This window comes from Acytostelium subglobosum, assembly GCF_000787575.1.
Source record: "Acytostelium subglobosum LB1 DNA, scaffold: scaffold9, whole genome shotgun sequence".
Lineage (NCBI taxonomy): Eukaryota > Evosea > Eumycetozoa > Acytosteliales > Acytosteliaceae > Acytostelium > Acytostelium subglobosum.
This window is the reverse complement of record NW_012236524.1, coordinates 886,603-906,193: the sequence shown is the minus strand read 5'-3', so window position 1 is coordinate 906,193 and position 19,591 is coordinate 886,603. Positions and strand designations below refer to the sequence as shown.

The 19,591-nt window shown below is 42.7% G+C and overlaps 10 protein-coding genes across 10 annotated transcripts; 6 read left to right on the top strand and 4 right to left on the bottom strand.

The window, feature by feature from the left end:
- Positions 1 to 470: 470 nt before the first annotated feature.
- On the top strand, positions 471 to 1,706 carry SAMD00019534_052810 (hypothetical protein; the record flags this gene model as incomplete). The annotated part of the gene is made up of 1 exon (XM_012899752.1): positions 471 to 1,706. A coding segment is annotated over one exon (1,236 nt), but the record flags the coding sequence as incomplete, so codon positions are not given.
- A 118-nt stretch (positions 1,707 to 1,824) lies between these two features.
- Positions 1,825 to 3,977, bottom strand: SAMD00019534_052800 (hypothetical protein; the record flags this gene model as incomplete). Its single annotated transcript, XM_012899751.1, has 2 exons — positions 1,825 to 3,473; positions 3,536 to 3,977. Coding segments are annotated over 2 exons (2,091 nt in total), but the record flags the coding sequence as incomplete, so codon positions are not given.
- Positions 3,978 to 6,050: 2,073 nt separating this feature from the next.
- SAMD00019534_052790 (hypothetical protein) lies at positions 6,051 to 6,699 on the top strand (the record flags this gene model as incomplete). The annotated part of the gene is made up of 2 exons (XM_012899750.1): positions 6,051 to 6,145; positions 6,222 to 6,699. The coding sequence occupies 2 exons, from the start codon at positions 6,051 to 6,053 to the stop codon at positions 6,697 to 6,699; spliced, it is 573 nt and encodes a 190-aa protein (XP_012755204.1).
- Positions 6,700 to 6,782: 83 nt separating this feature from the next.
- Positions 6,783 to 7,995, bottom strand: SAMD00019534_052780 (hypothetical protein; the record flags this gene model as incomplete). The annotated part of the gene is made up of 3 exons (XM_012899749.1): positions 6,783 to 7,457; positions 7,561 to 7,774; positions 7,859 to 7,995. 3 exons carry the CDS (start codon positions 7,993 to 7,995, stop codon positions 6,783 to 6,785), a joined length of 1,026 nt encoding a protein of 341 aa, XP_012755203.1.
- Positions 7,996 to 8,275: 280 nt separating this feature from the next.
- SAMD00019534_052770 (hypothetical protein) lies at positions 8,276 to 9,189 on the top strand (the record flags this gene model as incomplete). Its single annotated transcript, XM_012899748.1, has 4 exons — positions 8,276 to 8,330; positions 8,423 to 8,589; positions 8,657 to 8,931; positions 9,006 to 9,189. Coding segments are annotated over 4 exons (681 nt in total), but the record flags the coding sequence as incomplete, so codon positions are not given.
- A 625-nt stretch (positions 9,190 to 9,814) lies between these two features.
- SAMD00019534_052760 (hypothetical protein) lies at positions 9,815 to 10,627 on the top strand (the record flags this gene model as incomplete). Its single annotated transcript, XM_012899747.1, has 1 exon — positions 9,815 to 10,627. A coding segment is annotated over one exon (813 nt), but the record flags the coding sequence as incomplete, so codon positions are not given.
- A 110-nt stretch (positions 10,628 to 10,737) lies between these two features.
- Positions 10,738 to 13,666, bottom strand: SAMD00019534_052750 (hypothetical protein; the record flags this gene model as incomplete). Its single annotated transcript, XM_012899746.1, has 4 exons — positions 10,738 to 12,164; positions 12,235 to 12,386; positions 12,457 to 12,770; positions 12,854 to 13,666. The coding sequence occupies 4 exons, from the start codon at positions 13,664 to 13,666 to the stop codon at positions 10,738 to 10,740; spliced, it is 2,706 nt and encodes a 901-aa protein (XP_012755200.1).
- A 1,431-nt stretch (positions 13,667 to 15,097) lies between these two features.
- Positions 15,098 to 15,307, bottom strand: SAMD00019534_052740 (hypothetical protein; the record flags this gene model as incomplete). Its single annotated transcript, XM_012899745.1, has 1 exon — positions 15,098 to 15,307. One exon carries the CDS (start codon positions 15,305 to 15,307, stop codon positions 15,098 to 15,100), a length of 210 nt encoding a protein of 69 aa, XP_012755199.1.
- A 43-nt stretch (positions 15,308 to 15,350) lies between these two features.
- Positions 15,351 to 17,530, top strand: SAMD00019534_052730 (hypothetical protein; the record flags this gene model as incomplete). The annotated part of the gene is made up of 2 exons (XM_012899744.1): positions 15,351 to 16,166; positions 16,235 to 17,530. The coding sequence occupies 2 exons, from the start codon at positions 15,351 to 15,353 to the stop codon at positions 17,528 to 17,530; spliced, it is 2,112 nt and encodes a 703-aa protein (XP_012755198.1).
- Positions 17,531 to 17,915: 385 nt separating this feature from the next.
- Positions 17,916 to 19,221, top strand: SAMD00019534_052720 (hypothetical protein; the record flags this gene model as incomplete). Its single annotated transcript, XM_012899743.1, has 2 exons — positions 17,916 to 18,991; positions 19,068 to 19,221. The coding sequence occupies 2 exons, from the start codon at positions 17,916 to 17,918 to the stop codon at positions 19,219 to 19,221; spliced, it is 1,230 nt and encodes a 409-aa protein (XP_012755197.1).
- Positions 19,222 to 19,591: the final 370 nt, after the last annotated feature.

The following is a 19,591-nucleotide window of genomic DNA, read 5'->3' as shown; positions in this document are numbered from 1 at the left end:
TACAAACTAGGGCAGTGAGTGTAGATTGAGGGGTCAAAGAAAAAAGATCTGGACATTGTTGTCAACAACAACATTATTTCCATTTCTGGATTCGAGATCCTTCGACGAGAAACATAACTTGTTACAAAAGTACTGAGTATTGATGGACCAATAATATTATTTCATTAATATTATCTACTTATCTCTACACACTTACATACATATATATATATATATATATATATATATATATATATACAGAAATGGATACCTTCTCATATTTTATTATTAGTAATATATTTAATCATATTGATAATGGATTAGATATTATATCTCTAAGTTTAATTTCAAAACATTATTATCATTTAATTTATAATAATAGAGTTAGAAATGTTTACCTAACTTCTACTTTAACAAAAGATAGTACACCAGTTCAAGAAGAAGAGAATGAAGTTGATCCCAATGTGTTTGTCTTCAACTTAAATCAAGAAATAGTACCTGGAGCTATGCCGATGAACATTGTCTCTTTGAAGTTTGACAATGATTTCAATCAATTGTTATTCCCAGGATGCCTTCCAATCTCATTGGTATCTTTAGAATTTGGAAATTGTTATGATACAATGTTCCTTGCCAACTCTCTTCCAAATAGTATCAACAATATAAAGTTTGGAACTTATTTCAATAGAGAACTCAATGCCGGTATCCTTCCCTCGTCACTCAAGTCCCTAGAGTTAGGATTCTATTACAATCGTGTTATTCTGCCTGGTGTACTACCCTCAACCCTTGAACAATTAATCTTTGGAAAATGTTATAATCAAGAGTTAAGAATCGGTACACTTCCTCCTAATATCAACTATCTATCTTTTGGAGATTACTTTAACCAACCTATTGTTGGATCCCTCCCTACATCATTAACAACACTATCATTCGGACATACATTCAATCATCCTCTTCCCATTGGATCACTTCCTTTTACCTTAACCAACTTAACCTGTGGCAATTCATTTAACCAACCTTTGGCCCCTACTCTTATATCTACATCTATACAATCACTCTCACTTGGATATCAATATAATCACCAACTTGATACTTCAACTATATCTTCACTCAAGTCATTATCCCTGGGCAACAACTTCATTCATGTCAACACTTTGAGCAATCTTAAAGCCACAACTCTAATCCTAGGAAATGTCGATCAACTCATATCTCTTCGACAAGAGCAACTATCTCTATTATCAACTCTTTCATTCCATCGTCAATTCAATGAAGTTATACCCATGGGAGCACTAGATTCAATCAAAGACCTAAAGTTTGGTACTTGCTTTAACCAGCCACTCCCATCAGGTGTCCTTCCAACTTCCCTTACCAAGTTGGAACTTGGAGATGTATACTTCTCAAACTGTAGTCTGCCAATCAATGTTCAATCTCTGGTACTCAAGTCAATGCTCCAACTTCAATGTTTTGGAGCATCTATAAGTCAAGTAGAGTCTGTCACAATACATATGAAGGAAGAGGATCTGTCCAGCATACCAACATTCAACATACCAATCAGAATGATTCACCTGGATTACCCACAACTCAATATAACTCATCAACCTATCCAAATGGGTATAAAGTCATTGATACAGAGTATAACAAATGCTCAAACATACAAGATCACTTATGGACAATGTGATCACACTCCATTCCAAACTTCAACGAGAAAGGTTAGTCCTGGCCAAGCCATAATCGAAGTAATACCCAAACATAACAAACATATCAGCCTTATATCAATGCTTAATCTCTCTTTGTAATAAACTATTCTACCATGATTGACATAACTTTGACTTTATCGCAAGTTTATTCATACTCTGTTGTTCCAGGTGGCTTGCTGGTGAGATCGTATACAACTCTGGAAATGCCTGGAGTGTTTTGCATCAGCTTGTCAACCATCTCGGTGACGGCCTCCATTGGGATGGTCTTGTGTGGGACGGCGGGCACACCAGTCATAAAGTCGTTGGTGATGAATGTGCGGATGGCGATCGATCTCTTGGTCGAGTCGCCGTCGAATGATACTGGTAGCAGGATGACGGGCACCTGGCTGAGCGAACGGATCAGCTGGTACTTGAGCAGCACCTCATTGACGAGGCTGTCGGCAAGCTGCAACTGAGCGATGGTGTCTGGGACCAGGTGAGTTGGGGTGATCTGACGGATCACTGTGGTCTTGGAGTTGATGACCTCGCCAAAGACGTAGACGATACGGTTGACGTTGTGGCAAAGCTTGGGGATGACCTTGGCCAGCTGGAACAGCTGGTCCCAGTTGGGGGTCTGCTGTGAGAGACCAACGAGGTAGGAGTAGGTACGACCATCTCCCTGTACACCGACAGTTTGCACGGGCAGCAGCAGTGGGCTGATGTCCTTGATTGAGCGGACGGCATCAAAGCAGCCCATGTCTCTAAGTTGAGTGTCGATTCTCAGCTTTACGCTGTCCTCCAAAGAGTCTGCCTGTGCGGTAACGATGTACTGTAGAACGTTGTTGGTCAAGTCGAACTTCTCCTCAATGTATGGCTTCTCTGTGCAAAGGATACGAATTGAGAGACCGGGGCCTGGGAATGGCTGTCTCCAGACGAGGTCCTCAGACAGACCAAGACTCTTGCCAAGCTCGCGGACCTCATCCTTGTGAAGATCCTTCAAAGGCTCGACGACGCGGCCAGTCTCACGAAGAAGACGAACCAGCTCGGTATCGTTGTGATGTGTCTTGATGACGTCGGCCACGCCAGACACAGTCTTGGACGAGCTTTCAATGAGGTCTGGACGCAGGGTGCCCTGGGCGAGGTAGACCTCGTTGGGGTTCAGACCCAGCTTCTTGACCTCCTCCTCGGCCACACGCATGAATGTGTCTCCAATGATCTTGCGCTTCTCCTCTGGGTGCACGGTGACCTTGAGCTGTGCGGTTGGGACGCCCTTGATTGTGGTCGTGGCGTTGTAGAATGTTTGTGAGGCGTCGACCACGATCAGACGCAGGCCGAGCACGGACAGTGCCTTCTCCACCTTGGCGCTCTCCTCCTTGCGCATGAATCCATTGTCAATGTGCAGAGCGATCACACGCTCTGGTCCGATGGCCTTGGAGATGAGTGCGGCGCACACGGTCGAGTCGACACCACCGCTGACCAACACCAACACCTTGCCCGAGCCCACGGTGTCCCTGATCTCCTTGATGGCCGTCTGCTCACGGTCCTCCAATGTGTAGCTGCCAGTGCACTTTGCGATTCTGAACAAAAAGTTCTGCAGGATCGTCTTGCCGTTCTCAGTCAGATCGACCTCTGGATGGAACTGCAGGCCGTAGAACTGCTTGCTCAAGTTCTCAATGGCTGAGATGACGCCTCCCTCGCTCACGGCGATCTCTGTGAATCCAGGTGGCAGTGCAGTCACACTGTCTCCATGAGTGAGCAACACTCTCTCGCTCTGTTGCATGCCGTGGAACAACTCAGAGTTGCCTATAAGTGTGCGTGACAATGACAGTTAGCACGATTGATCGATTGATTGATTGATCGTGTCGATCAAACATTGAACCTACCTTTGATGATGATGTTGTGAACACCATCCTCGCGATGATCCTTCTTCTCGACATGACCACCGTAGAGATGGGTCATGAGCTGCATGCCGTAACAGATACCGAGGACGGGAACCTTGACATCGGCCTCGAAGAGGTAGGGATCGTAGGTGGGTGCCTTGGACGAGTAGACAGACTCTGGACCACCAGACACGATGATAGCACGCACGTTGCCACGAGCGAGCAATGGTTGCAACTTGGTGTTGAATGGATGTATCTCTGAGGCGACGTTCAATTCACGTACACGTCTATCAATCACCTTGCTGTATTGTGAACCTGCATCCAAGATCAACACCACCTCTGCAGCATCAACAGTCTCATCGGCCAAAGTGACCTGCAAGTTGGACTCTAAACGAGTCTCATTACTTCTTGCATTCTCTGGTGTATTTATAACAGACATATCTATCTAATCTCTAATATAATATTATATTTGTTATATATTTGTATAAGTAACAATGCAATTTAATGAAAGACGAATGATTCATCAAGCGAGTCGCACTCTCAGCACTCTCGCCCGAGTGTATTTCGCGTTCGGGAACTAACATCCCCCTCTTTGGGGGTTCAATTTGAAATCGGAGTTCGACACTTAAGTGTTTGGGGGTCATGTGAGGGCTAGCGAGGGCATCCTTCAACATTATTAAAGATTAATGTACTTTGGTTCTTATTCTATTACCAGGTTGAACATCAAGGATGATAAATGATTAGAATATTATTTTGTTAAGGTTCAGTGTTGGGGATCACTTGATAGCAGAAAATCGAAGATTGAACTGATGGAAAACTCATAGCAAGTTGTTTACAAAACAACAGTGGCCCATTATTAATTACTTTCCGGGCCATACTAAAATCAATATCTAATGACATTGATGAACATCATGTTAACATTTATTAACAGTCATCATATGTTTGGCTATAAATACATTCTGGTATATGATGATGATCCCTATCATTTTAAACTTTATCAAAGTACCTACTAAAATCATAACATAGAATAATAATAATAATGGGAGTACCATCAATTAATCAATATTTGAATAAGAATAAGAATTATAATGCCTTCCCCGTATTAATCAAACCAGGTTCATTGATTGGTTACGATGCCAACAATATATTGTACTCTGAACATCTTCAAAAGAGTGTAAAGACCAACTCATATATTGATGTAAGTACATCCCATTCAATTCTAATTACATTTACACTTACACTTACTCATTCAATCAACTTTGTTTATAAAAAGATTTATCAAACAGTGATAGATTACTTCCAAAGATTGTTGGATCATGAAGTGATACCAGTGGTATTCTTTGATGGTGTACCAAATCCTGATAAGAACCAGGTACTCTGGAAAAGGTATAGAGATCGTGTCAATGATGCCAAGTCGGTGGCCAATGGAATGAAGAGGTGTAAAGATCAATTTAGAATTGGTCACAAAGAAGAAGTTGGATACCCAACTCACTTAATAGTAAGTATTACTAAACTTTGGGTCATTGATTGATTGAGCGAGAGTGCTTGGTATATTCCTGAAACTGACCATTGTGATTCGAGTATACAGTTGACATTCAAGAAAGCATTGATAGACTTGGGTGTGGAGTTTCATACATGCCAGATGGAGGCCGACAGATATCTACCTCAATGGGCATTGGATAACAAGGCCTTTGGAATAGTATCTGATGATACTGATTGTTTGTTCACAAGTGTACCTCGAATGATGGTGTTCAAGAACAATGGTATCAGGTTTGACAATAACAACGGCATATATGGAATTGGTCACCGACCTTCCGAACTGTGGAGTCGTCTACGGATACCTCCCCATTGTGTTGGTATTGTGGCTGCGTTGGCTGGAAATGATCAGACCAAACATTCCAGGTTCAAGCCAGACGATATTGGCTACATCATTGAGGACATTGGGTATTTAATATCTAAATTACCAAAAGATGCGTCAGTCGAGGATATCATATCAAGATATTTCTTGAACCACCAACCATCAAAGGAAGACATAGCCCTTTACAAAGATGCAAGTCTGTCTTATAATCTATTACCTTATCAGAGCCCACAACTCAGCATCAACAACAACACACGATCGTTAATAAGACCTATCAAATATCCAGGAGGATACAACTCAATAGCTTGGGACTTCTTCCACTCAGAGAATGGAAGAGTACCGTTGACAATGTTGTCCGTGATCAAATATGGCCAAGCTCAATTGCCAAACATCAATTTTGATATTGACATGCCATTTGATCATTCCCTCTCTTTCCACACTAGACCAATCAGACACCATATCTTAGAGTTGATGTTACCTCTCCAGAGGGATGTACAAGTGGTCGATATGATTACGGACTATGATATGGTTAGGAAGGCCCGTAGGTTTGATCGTCGCCCGAAGGAGATAAAGAGTGGCAAATTGGGGATCCAACATTTCTGGGATCCAACCCATCCAGAATCATTAAGACTTGATGACAAGATATATGAACTATGCCAGATGTTCGCTCCTTCACTCTCTGAAGCCAAAACCACTGAGTATGCCACCTACTACTCATCCAACTCAGGTCCAATAGATGACCTCTTCATCATCCTGTATGTATCAATCACTCACTCAATCAATCATTCATTTAATCAATCAATCTAACTTGAATATGTTCGATTACATTAGGATACTTAGATTCCTCCAAAGAGTGATGGGTTTGAATGAGTCACACCTAGATGTCTGGATCATGAACTATTTGATCATGACTGACAACACAGCACAGGTCAAGGAAGGATTGTCCCAACTTCGCCACCAGTTCCATACTTTGGATAAGTACAAAAATGGTTGCAATGGTCTGTTGTTTGAACCATTGAAGATCAATGAGCAAGTTGATACACTCTATGGATTGATATACAGTGCTGCCAATGTACTCAAAATCGCTCTTCCAATACTATGGCCACATGAAGTATTGGACAATGTCAACATCCACTTGATGTGGTATGCGGCCATACAAAGATTGGACCAAACACCCAACCATCCTGATGCCTCGTCCATTCATCGCCTCAACTTCCTATTCGACAGCACCCCTATACAACCATTGATATCAACCAATCACATCATCAAGTATGATTATCTCAAGAAAGAGATCATGTCCACTCAATAAACCTATTCAATCAATCAATCAATCCAAGTTGTTTTAATGTTAGTTGCGAGTGTGGCCTCTGTTGCCAACTACTACCACCACTACTACTTGGCCTTGTTGCTCTCCTTGTCCTTTGCCTTTTGGATGAGTGGCACCAGCTCCTCCTTCTCGGCCAGGATCTTGAGTAGGTTGATAATGAATGGTATGTAGTTGTGCTTCCTTCTAACATTCTCCTCACGCCAATTGCGGAACTTCTCTTGCTCCATCATCAGGTTCTGACTGATCAACTCCATGTTGTTGTCAATGTCCAGCAGGACGGCGTCCAGCAGCTCTCTGTCGTTGGGCAACGAGTAGGCATCGCTGTCAATGTCCATCGCCTGCTCTACGGCCGTGTCAATCTGCGACAGTTTGAGCAGAGTGGCCTTCTTCTTGGCCTCAAAGAACTCGAGTTGTTTGTTGTACACTGATTGCTTGTTCCTGATGATGGCCATCAGGTTGAACCTGATCTCTGTCTGTGAGTACTTGTTGATCCTCTCTTGGATGATGGGCGACACCTTCTCGAGCCAATCATCATCGGTGCACTCGCCAAGGCAGATCGGTCCTCTCTTGAGACCGTCCAGCTCGTATATCTTTCCCTCAAAGGGTATATAACTGATGAAATGGAACACATCATCGTCCTTCTTGGCTGGCTTTGATCCAAAGATGAATGGTTCAGGTCTTGAGAAGCTGTTGTGATTCTCACGTAGTACCTTCATATCACCGATGGCCTCTCCCTTCATCTATATCATTCATTCATTCATTCATTCAATCAAACATTGTTAGTATGGTTACATCCTCTCTATCTCTCTATCTCTCTCTCGCTATCTTCTCAAACAAACATACAGTGTACGAGAAACCAGTTGTGAACTGTTTAAAGTTGTTCAACTCTTCACCGACATCAATATCCTTACTATTCATAAGGATTGAAAGTATTGCTTGAGTGGCACATGCATTGTGAATAACCTGATTGGCAAAGAACAAACTATCATTCTCTACTGGTTGTCTTGTATCATCATCCTTTGTCCACTTGAATAAGAAGATCAATCCGAATATTGGTCTACATCATTCATTCAATCGTGTTAGTATGATGATTGATTGAATGATTGTATTGATTGATTGAATGAATGATTGATTGATTTACTTTAACTTTAAGAACTCTGATGAGTCCAATGTGTAGAGTTCCTCTACCTGTACATCCTTTACACCAATCTGTTGAATCAACTCTGTGAATACACCAGGATCACTCTCAATAGTACACCATCCACTGTTATCTCCCATTTGTATAATATATATATATATATATAAAGTTTATAAGTATGTATATAAGTATGTATATAAGTATGTTTACAATAATGTAGAATGATTGAATGATTGGGTCACAGAAGTATTGTTGTTGCCCTCTTGAGTGTCAAACGCCCATTGTGATTCAAGTTAAATTAAAAGTGTGAGTTCACACACCACCATTCCATCTTTCTTGCTTTAGACCATACACACAAACACACGAACAAATAAACAACAACACCAACATCATCAAAGACAGTGAACCAAACAATTACAAATGGTATTGGACATAATTGAACAATTAAATCAACTTGATATTGTGTTAGCTTCAGGTATATACATATATTGATTGATATCAATCATTATCCAATCCACTTTGCTGACATTATAAAATGATGTGACGGATATGATGATCTCTATCTAGGCTCACCAAGAAGAGTTGAGTATCTTCGTAATCTTGGTCTACGATTTAGAGTTGTGGCCTCAACATTTGAAGAGAACTTGGACAAGTCCCAGTTTAACAATATAGTGGACTATGCTGTGACCAACGCTATGTATAAAGCACAAGAGGTCTTTGAACGTTTGAAAAGAGTATTGTTCATATCATATAATACCTTAGTATTGAACTCTTCCCAACTAACGTTGTTCATACGAACAGGAGAATAAGACACCAAATATAGTTATTGGAGCAGATAGTATAGTTGTGTTGGATAATAAGATATTGGAGAAACCAAAGTCGATGGAACATGCTAAAGAGATGTTGAGATCATTGAGTGGAAGACAACATCAGGTTGTAAGTGGTGTACATATCATTGTCAGTATGGACAATGGTGTCACTCACAACTCCACCAGTTTCCATGAGTCTACCGACGTGGAGTTTGACCAACTCAGTGATCAATCAATCAACTATTATGTTGAAACTTGTAAACCATTGTATGTTATTTTATGTATAATGTCCATTCAATTAATATTACTTACTTACTTACTTACACTATATTAAAATTCAGGGATAAGGCCGGTTCATATGGTATACAAGAAGTGCCAGCGGCATCATTCATCAAGCGTATCAATGGTTGTTATTATAATGTTACGGGAATACCGATACATCATATTTCCAATCAACTTCGATCATTATACAATCAATTCATTCTACCATCATCATTGGCAGGTGCACAATCATCATCATCAACATCATCATGATTGCTATTTCGAACCATTTAAAGAATAACAAATATTGGTTGATTATCATGAACAATCTCTTTACCTTCATTTGGTCACTCTCAAATTTGAAATGAACAACGAGGATAGGAAATGCATATGCAAAGGAGTGTGATAGGTAGGTGTATTTATCATTAACGAATCAATCCAATCTAATCCAATCCGTGTGGGCTATACTATCTTGTCGGAAATCCCCAAGTGTGTGAATGATAGTGTTAGTGAGTGTGAGGGGGAAGCAAGCAATCTGGATGGTAGTCCTTAAAGGACAATGAAAATTCGGATGTGGTTGGAGAGTGTGGTACCACACACTTGGATGGTGTTGACAACAAGCCTGTTTAGGACATGGACAATACTTAGAGGGATGGTCAATGAATGAACTCTGCCTTTCATCTTCCATCCCACTCACTCTTGCTCACTTCACTCGCTCATACTAATACTTATACTTTGTGCCAGGCAATCCTTGAATGCCCCTCACTCATACTTCACTTTATAAATTCATTAATATACATTATTGTTAAAGATAATTAATAATCAGATTGTAAAGATAATAAATTATTATTATTATTAAGGAAGGAAGAAGAAGAAGAATAATAATAAAATGAGTACAAGACAAAGAATAATACCTTTGGTTAATGGTGATAGTCCAAGAACAAGGACAACAACCGAATCGAAGACAACTACTACTACGACATCACCAACAAATGTATCACATCAACAACATCAACAAAATAATAATAGACATAGAAGAAATGAACATGACCAAAGTACAATTAAGAAGACAATGAAATATTTGTCACCTTTAATTGTTGGATTAATATTATACACATTGTATGGTAATATGTTCCAACCAATGCCTGCTCCACCAATGCACACATCCCCTCATATTGGTCCTCAGATATGGTCGAGAATACAAAATCTTTGGCAATCCTATATTGATCGCTCAACAATTGCACAATATCAAGAGCCAGAGATCAACCTTTATACACCAGATTCCTATTATGAGAGTGCAGTAAAGAGTTCACCAAACGTACATCATCCCCATTCAGTCGACGATCATTTTGCTAGAATATACGCCAGTGGACCAAAGGAGGTAGATATGGCTTACAAGACTCATGGAATCAATCCATGGGACACCGAGAAGCCAAAGAAAGACTCCATCTATGATAAGATCGATCAGTACCGCGATTGGATCATCTCAAAGTTGTATGGATACAGTCTCGACCATAGCGAGGCACTCACAAAGGAGTTGCAAGAGAAACGTCAACGATTTGAGAATGAGAAGGCTGCGGCAATGGCCGATTGGAATGTAAAGTTCGACGCCGACCAGGTGGACCAGATGAACAGAATGCGTTACAAGGCCAGAGAGTCTAACAGAGAGGCCATCGACCTGGAGTACAGAAGACAGCATAACTACATGGGTGGACCAGCATTCACTTGAGACAATCTCGCGAGCACCTGTATATACACCAGAATATATCTATAGATCACCGCGCCGAGGACACTACATCTTTATTATTATTATTAAATGAGTAATGAATCGTTTTCGGCGTATACATATCTTAGACTCTCCAGTATGTTGGAAGAGAATCGTTTCTCTGTTTTAACTGCGACTTCCGCCTTCTGCTTCTTCGTCTTCTCTCTGTCCTCATCACTTTCCTCGAACGATACATCTATATGTATATCATCAGTTTTCTTTCTCTTGTTGTTGTTGTTGTCGTTGTTATCTTTGTTGTCTTTTTTGTTTGTAGTATGTGTCGCTTGTTTGTTGGCTTTGTGTAGTGGGACTGCTGCTGCTGCTGATGCGGTGACTGTGGATGGTGTCTTCTTGGCAGGTCGATACTTGATGTCGTTCTTGACCACAACATCTACGTTTAGGAACATGTCATCATCCCATTGAGTGTCAATTGACTTCTTCTTTGTCCAATTGCCACTGTCCATATCCCTGTCCGAGTCTTGACTATGTTTTTGTTGTTGTTGCTGTTGTTGTTGTTGTTGTTGTTGTTGTAGTTGTAGTTCTTGTTGTTCTCTTTGTCGTTTCTCTTGTTTTCTTTGACGTATTTGTTGTCGATTTTGTCTTCTCTCTTGCCTATCCTCGCTATCTGTCCTCTCCAACCTCTCCTTCATCTCTTGTTCTTCCTGTTGCATCTGTTTGCGTGTCTTCATTAATGGTGATTCTTTTTCTTTAGGCTTCTCCTCTTCTTGTTGTTGTTGCTTTGTCTTCTTTGGTGTGTTGTTGTTGTTGTTGATAATCTTCTTCTTCTTCTGCGTCTTTACTATCTTTGCCTTCTGCGTCTCTTCCTCCTCATCACTCTCGTCCTGGTCCTTGGCCACATCGAATGTTGACTGTACATTGTTGTAAAGGTTCAAAGTTGATTGTTTGTCTGCGACGAAGCTAGTGTCTGCCTCTAGCTCCTCTTCCATCTCCTGTACAACCTCTGTATGGAATTCATCAGGGTCACGATCCACAACCACCTGTATATCATCAAACTCCTCTTGACCAGATGAAGCTGCATCGCCAGAGTTTCCAGCATTGCCTTCGTCAAAGTAATCATGACCACCGCCACCGCCACCTACGTCCATATCAAAGTCGCGGTCAATGCGGCCAGCCAATGGACCAGGTGATTCAATGCCAATGCTATCCTTGTCCACTGGTACATTGCTATGGTCCTTGTCGTGTACCTCCACTTTAGCATGAGGTAGCTCATTACCACCATCGTCATTATCATCTATGTTGAAATCCAACATGCTGTTTGTGTCATCCTTCTCACTGCCCGTGCTGTCTCTATCCACTGGAACATTATCCAATGATTTGTCAATTGATGGCACATCGCCATTGTTGTAATTGTCGTTGTCGATGATAATGTCAATGTCATTGTTGATGATGTCTCTTTCCTCAATCACCTCATCAACAAATGGGAATGCAATGTCCTTGTCAGGTATCCATGGGTCTTTGATTGGTTGATTGATTGATCGGGTTAGTCGCCTCATCAGACTTCCAATCGCGCACATCCAACATACCATCGGTTATCAACATCTCCAAGGCCATGTCTGGTATTTCACACTCCTCGGCGCACACTTGGACGTTGTCTGGATTGCAGACGTTCTTGCCATAATGCTCCAGACAATATCCAGTTGGGAAGGATAACACAAAGTAGTTGTTTGATGAACACCTGTATGGTATGCATGCGTTAGTACACTCTCGAGAAGGTTTTGATTGTATGACGATCAATCAATCATTACCTCTTGATCAACTCTTCCACTTTGGTCTCAAACTGGATGGGCAGGATATTGGCAAAGTTGATGATGGTTCGCGAGCGTGTCTGGAAGTCCATGTCATCGACGTATATACAGAAGTCAGAGTGTACATCGTTGGGGAAGATCAGATACTTCTTCAATGAGACGATCACTCCAAGCATGCTATCAGGTTGATAGCTCTGCAATTGTACCTGATGTTCATGGACACAAGCCTCATTCATAACGCATGTAATATAATGTCTGCCATCAGACACCTTGAAGTGTACGCCACTGAACTTGTCACATGACATTGGCTTGACCTAACATCGCGCGAGTAATGTTAGATTATGATTGATTGATTGATTGATTGATGAATGATTGAGTGTGGATCAATCACACTTACAAACGATACGATCTGGACCAGGGCATCGGGAGTTGTCTGCTCGCGAACGATTGAGTCACATATCCATGGTTGTAGATCAGTGATTTGTTGATCAAAGTGTGTAGATGTGATTGATCCTTCTATTGCCACGAGGTTGATGTCATTGATGTTGCTCTCTTCTTCGTCCTCATCCTCGTCCTCGTCTTTGTCCTCATCATCATCATCACTGCTATCTCTTCGATCAGATGCTAGATTGCTATCCACATCCTTGCTGCCTCTCATCATGACTTGATCAGGCTTCTCCAATAGCCTGCCACTGTACGATACATTGAGTGAGTCGGTTCTACGCGAGCCACTTGATCTGATTGATGATGCTGATGCCGATGCTGCTGCTGTTGCTGTGTCCACATTATTTGAACTCACTGGAGTGACATTGTCGGCAATGTCTTTGTTGATGTTGACGTTCGCTTTGTCAGTACTGATTGTTGCTGTTGTTGATGCTGTTGTCTTTGTTGTTTGACTCAACTCTATGATCTTGTTGTGTTGTTGTAGTTGAGATGTTGTTGTTGTTTGTTGTTGTGTTTGAGTCTGTGTATATTGAGTGTAGATTAGAGGTTGGCTGTCAAAGTCTCGATCAAAGAAGTCGGGCACCTCCACTTGACGATCGATATTCTCTGCATTGATCTCGTCGGCTGGTGTCTGTGACTGTGACCCAGACTTTGACTTTGATTGTGATGGTTGACTTGGATCTATATCATCATCATCGTTGTCATCAACATCCAATATAACATCATCATCAACAGAAGTATCTATTTCATGTTTCGGCTTGTCCATGTTCCTATCACTCTATCTCTATCTCTTATCTCTAATTCACTATCTCTTGAGAGTGTGTTTGTTCACGTTTTCCCAAGTCTCTCACTCTTTCAAACTTTCGACAAACTTTGAAGTTGAAGTGGCGCCAAATCATACACCACTTGGACGATTCCTCGGCTCATTCATCAATGACATTGTGTCACAAATTGTCAACAAATATTTCAGTCTAAATATCTTATCTGTTTTATTATTATCTTATTCATCTATCTTGATATTTAGATCTGTATTCATTGTTGTAGTTGTTGTTGTTGATGTTCTTGGATACCATCAATTCATCCATCCATGAATCCATCCATCCATCTCAATCAAATAAACATTCATGTTTATTATCACAACAACTATCATAAAGTGTGGGTGTTGGGATCGATCAACATCGGTCGGGTTGCAAGTGATCACCCTTGGTTATGAATTTTCAAATGTGGGGTGAGTGTGGATTCGCATTGCCAGGCATGACCCAATTGTGGACCTGGCGTCACTCCAACTCTACCTCAACAAAACCACAAACGTGAAGCCAAAGAAGAATCAAAACCAAGCCCACATCTCTCTCACTCACTTCCAACTCACACCACACTAAGACAAGACACAGACACACTTAGAGTCTTATTAATTGAGGCACACCAATCAATCATAAACTTATTGTGTCCCGCCAATACCCTTGCTTGTCTCATACTTTAACTCTTTATACAGATAATAACTTATTTATTTATTATTTATATATTTATAATACACAAGCTCATACATACCCGACTTGCCAAGGCTATTCGTAGACCCTCTGAACACGACGCTGTAGTTGGGTTGTAATGTTGTAGCAGTACCCATTCATTCATTCATTCATTCAATCAATTATACTATTTATTATAACGACAAACACAATCAATCAATCATACTTGTATACTAAAGAATGGATGTACCGCCATCACCAAACAACTCTGATTCAATTGGAGCAACGATAGACTCCAACAGCAGTAACATTAATAATAACAACTCAACGACGACAACAACATCGATTGCAATCACTATTGTAGATAGTAGTGTTACAAAGACAGCAACAGCAGCAGCATCACCTACGATATCATCATCACCATCATCATCTTTATCACTCAGATCGAGTCAAGATCAGATTGCTTCAAACAATCCATCATCAACTACAACTGCATCATCGTTGACATCAACTTGGAAGAAAACAACGTCTACAAAGCGAGATTCAATCTATGGTACAATAACAGCAACAAGTCCAGTACTATTATCGCCCGCGAGGAAATACAGCACCATCGATCAATCAAGCATCCTAGACCTGCAGCCAATGCCCCCTCCCACCTTTGATCTAACTCATCTAAACAACAATGGCAACAACAGCAACAATCATCATCACCAACACAGTCACAGTCATAGTCACAGCCACAGCAGTGGCAGTGGCAACAACAACCACAACAACAACAACAATGTAAATACCCACTCACGATCGATATCGAACACATCTGCACCACTCTCGACTCCACCAAGCTTTGTTAATAAGGCAGGCAGTACACCTCCCGACAATGGTGCACTCATACCTTCGCCATCAAACTCGCCAAGCTCGTTGTCGTCCTCGGCCTCTGGCATACCAACATCCACACAGTTATTGCAGTCGATCAATCGCCAGTCGATGCCCGTGCAGCACAACACCAGCAAGGACAAGGGCACGGTCAAGGGCAGGGAGTCGATCTTTAGTCAGCTGCTCAGCTTCACACAGACATCGGCGGTGTCGTCGCATCCGAGCGTCGCATCCGAGGTGGCCCGCGTGGGCCCCGCTGTTGGCGACGAGATACTGATCAAGGTGTGGGTGCCGATGGAGTACACCGGCCAGCTGTACCGTGTGCGCAAGTTCAGCGCGGGCAAGTCGACACAGGATGTCGTGTCCTTGCTCAACTCGCAGCTGGCGCCCATCTATCAGTCGCCCAAGAACAAGCTATTCCTCAACAATGACGACCGGCCCGTGCCCAACGTCAGTCTCAAGAACCTGAACCTGCAGCCCGAGGACATCCTCTATCTGCGACGCGAGCCCGAGTACGAGCTGGTGTCGCCGGCATACCCAGGCAAGGGCTCGTTGGTACTGGACAAGGACGTCAAGGTAGCCGAAGCTTTGTTCAAGATACAGCAGTGGCTGGACTTTGAGGACAAGGAGCTCACGCCCAACTCCAGTCTGAGTCGCAGCGGTGACGAGCGATCGCCTCGCGCATCAATGTCGGGCACAGCATCGGCCAACCCCAGGCGATACAGACCAGAGTACTTCCACACATTGGAGGATCACAACCTGATGATCGTCGGCGGTGAGCGTGATGGTGACAACCACGTCTCTTCGTACAAGTTGCTCAAGAAGCTCTGTCTGCCCACCAATCGAATCACAGGCAAGGTCTCTCGAGGCTACTACCTCAGGCTCTACGATCAGAAGTTGATATCAAACTATGGTATCAAGATAAAAGTATGTTGGCGGCGGGACCAAACAAGGAAGGAATCATTCCACTCACTCAATCAATCAATCATATGTAGGATACATTGATATTTAAGAAGAAGACGATAAACAGAGGACTATGTGTGGATGATGCAGATGGAGGCATCGAGATATCGGTCATTTACTCGCCCTTGTCGATGCTCCCAACGTATCCGGAGATCGATCCGGCCAACGCTGCAGCTGGCGGCGCCAACGGCAAGGACAAGGAGCGTGAGAAGAACGATAATCCCGCACAGAAGGACCTGCTGATAAAGGTGGAGCGACTAGCGGTGATCGACCCGTCGATGATGCCCACGCCCGGCAGCGCCAGCAGTCAAACGCTGCTGTTGCCCGACGCCACCGGTGGCGACGGCACCAAGACGCGCAAGCAAAAGTCGCGTCGCACGCCATCCAACGTAGGTCTGCCCTTCAACCTTGTACATAAAACACATGTAGATTTCGAGTATAAATGGTCCGGCTCCAACCTGGAGGACTCGTTCGAGTTCAAGGAGAAGCTGGGCCAAGGCGGCTACGGCGCTGTGTTCCGCGCGCTGCACCGCGAGTCTGGCACGACTCTAGCCGTCAAGGTGCTCTCCATCACGCCCAGCCGCATCGCCGACATCGAGAAGGAGATCGACCTGCTCAAGAAGTGCCGCTGCCAGAGCGTGCTGTCCTACTACGGATCGATCGCCAAGTTGGCCGAGCTGTGGATCCTGATGGACTACTGCGCCGTCGGCTCGGTCAAGGACATGATGAAGACGTGCTGTGACACACTGGACGAGGAGCAGATTGGATCGGTGGCAGCCGAGGTGCTGGTCGGCCTGGGGTACCTACACTCCAAGGGCATCGTGCATCTCGACGTCAAAGCTGCGAACATCCTGCTCAACGAAGATGGACAGGTCAAGATCGCCGACTTTGGTGTCTCGCAGCAGCTTCAGACGCCCTACGGCCAGTCAAACATTCTCATTGGCAGTCCTCTGTACATGGCGCCCGAGCTCATTCTGAAGGCGCCGTTCAACTCCAAGGCCGACGTGTGGTCGTTTGGCATCACGTTGATTGAGTTGGCCGAGGGTCGTCCGCCCTCGCGCGGTCTCAAGTCTATGGCTCAGCTGACTGAGGTGCCCAACATGCCACCACCCAAGCTCTCCAATCCAAAGGACTGGAGTCCATCATTCAACGACTTTATTGCCAAGTGTCTGGTCAAGGACCCCGAACAAAGACCCAATGTTGGCGACCTTCTTTCACATCCTTTCATTCAGAGCGCCAAGTCAACCGAGTGTCTAAGCAACATGATGAGGCAATGTGTTCAAATCAAAGAGGCACAGAACAAAGATCTCGATCCTACCAAGGAGTAGGAATAAATCCATCATAGATATTAAGCAATTCTTTAGAGTTTTGTTGTTGTTTGAATGTGCGGCCTCTTTCAGTAAGGCATTTTGATTCAAAGTGATGGATAAAGATAAAGATAGTATATGTGAGATACATTATAACAAGAAGTATGAGTTGATATGTTTAGATTGTAATACATTGATATGTTCTGTTTGTGTTAGCTCACATAAGAGACATGACATTGAGAATGTAGAACACTTAAGATCATTGATCAGTAAACAACAGTATGATGATAAATCAATGACAAGATTGAAGTTGTTATGGAGTATGCTACAACAACTATCAACAACACATCAGACATTGACAGATACATCCAAGAATGTTATTGATCAATTCAAACAACTTCATGACATGCTTGTCATTGAGGAGCACAAGATCACATCACAACTCAATGATAGGTTGCAACAGACTTCATCAACCATTGACAACATAATCAATGAGATCAAGAGCATCAACACATTGTTCAAACATACTTCAACATGCAAGTTCGATCGAGATGTGACAGACACTGATGATGGCCACGATTCCCTTTCCCTTGCTCAATCAATCACATCGTGTACTTCACTCGATCAGTTCATGGATCAAACATTCCCAACAACAGCCACATCAACATCCAATGGCTCTGAGATCACAATCACAGACATGGCGTTGCTAACCTTGGTCCAGAGCAATGTTGAGCGGATGAACAATGTGCAACATTTAATACATCGTCCGTGCACTGTAATCATCAACTCAACAATAATGAACTCAATCAAGGAGCAACTAAGTTCTTGTTTCCGAATTTATGAGCCATATCGAAAGTATACGCACGACTTTGATGGCATGATCATGTGCATCGAACTCAAGGCCTACTCCTTGTTCTCACCGACCACGCATACCTGGACATTGTTCGAACAGGAGCATGAAGATGTGATCGTCTCCAATAGAGGATTTGCACATGTGTATGCTCGTGGTAATATCTATCTGTTTGGAGGATTCAAGAACGCCACAACATACTCTCGCTTCTCACTGGCTGATCGTAAATGGCATCATCAGAACCAAATGGTTGGCGTGGATGATGATATGGAAGGTAGAGAGAATATAGGATTGTGCTATAATGGCGACCAACTCATCTATTTGGTCGGAGGTACAGAGCCGGATGGCACTCTCTCGAGTCGAATTGACAGCTTCAACATTGACACACAGCGGTACACTCATATCGGTGACCTGATCGGTGGGATCACACATGCATTCGTGGCACTTCGAAACAATGTCCTCCATTGCATTCAACTTGCTAGCGATGATGACGATGATGACGATGATGATAACATTAATTATCAAGAAATCATAATCTACTCATATGACTTGATAACCAACAAGTTGGCTCAAGAGTATAGATTTCCTGCCAAGCCATGCGTATCTGCTGTCTATGATGGCGATGACAAGTTGTACATGGTGCTCAAGAATGGAGATTTCATCAGCCAATCGTTGTCAACAAATATACTACAATTTCATCTGTCCAAGCCACCTTTTTGCCAAGATGAGACACCATCAAGCAATAACATGGTGTGGATCAATACTAATGATGGAGAAAGATACATATATTATCTCCAAGGCCATAATTGGAATGATCGATTCAGCGTCGATCGGAATGAGTGGACCAGTATCAATTTTCTAAATCCACTCGGTTCCCGACATTGGCAAAGAGTTTGCCATCTTCATGACACCCACTTGAATGCTGCGAACAAAGTGCGCTCGAGAGAGGTGTGAGTTGGAATTCATTCATAACATGGACAATAAAGAGATAGAGAGTAGTAAATGCGAGGAACACAAGAACAAGAGTATAGAATTCATTTGTATTGATTGTAGCGCAGTAATATGTTCAGTACGTGTCAATTCACATCATAAGAGACATGATGTTGAGAATGTACAACACTTGAGATCATTGATCAATCAACAACAGTATGATGATTCATCAAAGGCGAGATTGAAGTTGTTATGGAGTATGCTTCAACAACTGTCTATCGCACATCATACGATGACAGAGT